The sequence below is a fragment of the Macaca thibetana genome, chromosome 15 (genome assembly GCF_024542745.1).
Source record: "Macaca thibetana thibetana isolate TM-01 chromosome 15, ASM2454274v1, whole genome shotgun sequence".
Taxonomy (NCBI): Eukaryota; Metazoa; Chordata; class Mammalia; order Primates; family Cercopithecidae; genus Macaca; species Macaca thibetana.
In genome coordinates, this window is record NC_065592.1 from 98,495,173 (window position 1) to 98,500,289 (window position 5,117).

The 5,117-nt window shown below is 40.6% G+C and overlaps 1 protein-coding gene across 1 annotated transcript; it reads left to right on the forward strand.

Moving 5' to 3' along the window:
• Nucleotides 1-4,098: 4,098 nt before the first annotated feature.
• On the forward strand, nucleotides 4,099-4,645 carry LOC126937502 (thioredoxin-like). Its single transcript, XM_050760964.1, has one exon. It carries the CDS (start codon nucleotides 4,173-4,175, stop codon nucleotides 4,488-4,490), a length of 318 nt encoding a protein of 105 aa, XP_050616921.1. The 5' UTR covers nucleotides 4,099-4,172; the 3' UTR covers nucleotides 4,491-4,645.
• Nucleotides 4,646-5,117: the final 472 nt, after the last annotated feature.

Here is a 5,117-nt window from a genome sequence, read left to right on the forward strand (position 1 = left end):
GCCTGCTGTGTGCACAAGCATAACAATTGCTTTTGTTTAATGTGTGGACGGAATATTTGATCCAGTCCAACCAGGCATTTGCATCTTGGTATCCTGTCTTAATTGCCAAAGTTTGTTTTAAGTGTTTAACTTTTATGATCCTCTAGTAAAATGAATGCATGGTTTTAGGAAATTACAAAAACCAGTTGGGGCAGTCCATCCTTGCTCTTTAGTGGTCCACAGAACGTTGGACCAACTATGGCATGAAAGCTCTACATCGGGGGGCAAGACTCCTGGTTGGCACTGGGGTCTTTATTGAAATCTCCCCAGATTAAATGGTCCCAATTTACTAAGGCCCAGTCTGGGGAGAGTCAGGAGAGACAGAGGTACTTTTCTGAAGTAGAGAGCTGTCTTTGACTTGGCAAGTCCCCACAAGGTATAACAAAGCAAGTATCAAATGCAATAGTTTGAGGCAAAATTGACTTGCTTATGTTATAACTAGATGGTCAGCAATAGAGCGAGGAAAGAAGCAAGAGTATTTGAATAGATGAAAGGGAGTTAAATTGTTCTTAGCTTTAGTTTGGTAGGGTTTTCCCCTGGGACCATGGCCCACGACTCTAGAGGGGGTTTGGCGCTTTGTTTTTCCTTTTTCTTTTCTTTTTTTTGAGACAGAGTCTAGCTCTGTTGCCCAGGCTACAGTGCAGTGGCGGGAACTTGGCTCACTGCAAGCTCCGCCTGCAGGGTTCACACCATTCCCCTGCCTCAGCCTCCCAAGTAGCCGGGACTACAGGCACCCACCACCACACCTGGCTAATTTTTTTTTTTTTTTTTTTTTTTGTATTTTTAGTAGAGATGGGGTTTCACCGTGTTAGCCAGGATGGTCTTGATCTCCTGACCTTGTGATCTGCCCACCTTGGCCTCCCAAAGTGCTGGGATTACAGGCATGAGCCCAGCCAGGGCTTTCTTGACTCGGGTGTAATGTGTCATCCTCTTTCTGCTGTACAAATGGCAGTCTCCGTGGTTAGCAGCACAAGGTAGGGTCCTTCCCAGGTGGCTCGAGTTTTCCTTCTTTCCACCCTTTGATGAGAACGTGATCCTCAGGCTGGTGCTGGTTTACCGGAGATTCTAGGAGTGGTACCTGTGCTAAAAGACTTTAGTTTTGAGGGAAAGGAAAGTGGAAGATAAACCAAGTAAATGATTTCTAAGAAATTCATCTTTTGTTTTAAATGTAGGGATATTAGCAGTGGACTTTATAGCCCTTGGTGCCTTCTTACTGAGAAATTTCCTTTAGCACCTATTTGTATTAGTTTTTAGACCAAAGAAAGTCAAACACCATTTTATATTTGATAACGCTTCCTGTATGATTTTTATACCTGATAAGCTAAATTTCGACTTTGTATTAGTATGTTATTAATGTTACAATCAATTTTAATAAAATCATGTAGACATATTTATCTAATTTTAACATCTAACCATAAGGTAAGATTTTTATAGACTCTTTTTAACCTTTTATAATTTTTGTTAAAGAGCAGGTTAGTGCTTTAAGAAAAATCCATTGTGCTTTCATTTTAATGTCCAGTTCACAGAAAAACTGGATGATACCCTTTTAACTTTAGCCAATATGTTTACACACAGAATTTCCTTTATAATTAACATTTTAAAACTTGCTTAAACCTTCAAAACAAAGTTTTTTTTTTAACCTTTTAATGTAGGTAAAAATCCACATTCTTATGCCTCCTTATAATCCTTTTACTAAAAGTATATTTTACTTTCCTTATACACCTTGCATATAAACTGTTTCTTCAATAGTTTTATATTCAGGAGTCCTAATTACTGTTACATTATACAACATTTCTTGCATAAATTCCCTTTTATAACACACTTTTTTTTTTCACGACTTTCACAGACAATTCGTTGACATGCCTCAACTTTCTGACTTGTTGCAAATGTCCCTTTCTTTAAACAACCAGTTAATTTATTTTAGGACAAGAATGTACCATATAACATTCTTTTTATGTAAATTCTCCTCCCACCCTCCCTCCTTTTTTTTCCCCAAAGATGATAACCATTCTTTTCCAAAGCAAACTTCCTTCATGTCTGTGGACTAGACTGCCTAAGGCCATAAGATTAGAAGTTAGGATAATACATGTTACACTGTTAACTTTTAGCAAACTTTACTTTTGTTGAAAACCTTGTAAGTTTGGGATTTCAATTATCCTTTGCTATTAATAAGACCTTGTTTAGTCCAAATTAACTCAGAATTGGTATAGATGGTTCCTTCATGGTTCTGTAAGTACTTTAAGGCTTGGCTGAGTGCAAACAGCTCACACATTTGAACAGACCAAGTGTTGGGCAATTTTCCTGGCTCTATTTCTACAGGAGTTTCTCCATCAATCACTGAATACCCATTGTGTCTTTTTCCCTCAATCACCCGGAGGAACCATCTATGAATAAGTGCCATCCAGTCTGGAAGGGGGTGTCTCCTGGGTCTGGTCAAACCTTTGTATGGTAATCAATGAAATCTAAACATGTATGTTCCTTCCTTAGATTTGGATTTCTTGTCAGGAAACTTGCTAGGTTGAGTGAATTATCAGTGGTCAATGTTAAATCATCCTTTTCTAACAGAATGGCCTCATACTTAAAGATTCTGGCGTCAGTAAGCCATCTCCCTGCTCTTTGGTTTAAGATAGTTCTAACTTGGTGCGACTTGCTTACTGTCAATTTTCCTCCAAAGGTTAACTTTCTGCTTTCCTTGACTAGTATTGCTGTAGCCGCGATGCATTGAGGCCATCCATAAGTGACTGGGCCTGAGACCTTTGATAGGAAGGCTACGGGCTGCTGGCAGCCTCCGTGTTCTTGAGTCAGCCTTCCTAAAGCTACCCCACTGTCCACATTAACAGAAATGTAGAATGGCTTTTCTAGGGAGGGTAAGGCTAAAACAGGGGCAGTTATGAGCCTTTCCTTCAGCTTCTTGACTTGATCACCTTCCTCAGAAGTCCACGGGAGATGGTTAGGCTTCTCCTGGGCAAGTTTTTGATATAACAGTTTACTGTGCAGTGCATATGAGTCAATCCATAAGCGACAGTATCCGACTAACTCTAAAAAGTTCCCGAGTTCTTGTTTAGTCAAGGGTAAGGACACGATTCCCTCGATTCATTCAGGCCATATTCTTCACTTGCCTGCACTTATTAAGTGGCCTAAATATTTAACTTCGGGCTCTACATACTGAAGCTTTCTTTTTGAGACTCGTAGCCTCTCAAACTGCAGATGGTTAAGAATATGCGTAGAGAAGTCAGTTACCTTCTCTATATCTTCATCAGATATGAGAATGTCGTCCATGTACTGAAGAAGGTATATTTGTTCTGGAAGGCATATTTGTTCTGGGATGACAACTTTTTCTAGTACTTGTTCTAAAATGTGGCCGAAAAGATTAGGGGAGTCTGTGAACCCTTGGGGTAAGACTGTCCATCGATATTGTTGTTTCCGCCCTGAGTGGGGATCCTCCCACTCAAAAGCAAATATATCTCAGCTATCTTCAGTGAGGGAACATGCCCAAAAAGCATCCTTCAAATCTATTACAGTAAACCATTGATGATTATATGGACTGGCAGTATTGGGGTGTTATAAGGGGACATACAGGGCTCGAGAAGCCCATCCTTAATAAGCCCTTTGATTATAGGTTTTAACCCTATCCTACCTTCTAGGGGAATAGGGTATTGCTTCCTTCTTACTACTTCTCCCAGGATTTTTAGCTTGATGTGGATCAGAGGGACTTGGAGTTTCCCTCGGTTTTCTTCTTCGGACCAGATATTAGGATTAATATATCTTTCATCTGTAGTGGTGTGTAGGTTTAATGAGGTGAGGAATCCTCTTGGGCTGACTTGTAGACCTATGCCTAACTTTAACATTAAATTCCTCCCCAGTAAATTAGTTCCTGCTTCAGGGATTAACAAGAACTGAATATAAGCTAACGATCCTGGTATCTAACTTCTGTGCTTTCTAAAATTTTTGCTCTAAATCCTTCCCCTTTTACCCCAGAGACTAAAAGTTCCTCTGAGGAGGAGACAACATTAGATGGGAGGGAAACAAACAGAGGAGCAGGCAGTCCCTGAGTTGACTAAAAAGGTGATAAGCTGGCTTTGGATCCGTTTCCATCGGTCCTTACAGCCGCTCCTCAGACCCCAGCAGCAAAGATGATGAAGCAGATCGAGAGCAAGGCTGCTTTTCAGGAAGCCTTGAACACCACAGGTGATAAACTTGTAGTAGTTGACTTCTCAGCCACGTGGTGTGGGCCTTGCAAAATGATCAAGCCTTTCTTTCATTCCCTCTCTGAAAAGTATTCCAATGTGGTATTCCTTGAAGTAGATGTGGATGACTGTCAGGATGTTGCTTCAGAGTGTGAAGTCAAATGCATGCCAACATTCCAGTTTTTTAAGAAGGGACAAAAGGTGGGTGAATTTTCTGGAGCCAATAAGGAAAAGCTTGAAGCCACCATTAATGAATTAGTCTAATCATGTTTTCTGAAAACATAACCAGCCATTGGCTATTTAAAACTTGTAATTTTTTTAATTTACAAAAATATAAAATATGAAGACATAAACCCAGTTGCCATCTGCATGACAATAAAACATTCATTCTAAAAAAAAAAAAAAAAAAAAAAAAAAAAAAAAAGGTGCTAAGCTCATATTTAGATCCAACCTCAAAATTTATCAAGGGCTCCTGGTGGGACTCAAGATAAAAGAGAGAGCCTCTGAACCCCTTATTCTTCCTTGAAAGTCATGAGTGGAAGGGCTTCTTTTTCCTTTCTTAGTTTAGGACATCCTCATTTGAAGTGGCCTGTTCTTCCACATCTATAGCACCTATCTTGTCCTTCCTCCCTCTTAGTTCTGGGATTCCTTAACCCTGCTCCTCCATACTCTTTAGGGGGTCTGGATGAGGACCTTGGTCCTCCAGATGGAGGCTGGGGTCCTTTTAGAGAGGGGTCTTTAGGTTGCGAGGGAACAGGCTGGTGGGATGGTAACCCCAGTCAGGGTTATAAGGAGGAAGGATAACGTGAGTAGTGGGGGAATTGGAATGGGATCTGAGGTGGCAGCACTGTCTGAGGGGAAAGATTGGGGACACTGACTGGGGCACACTGA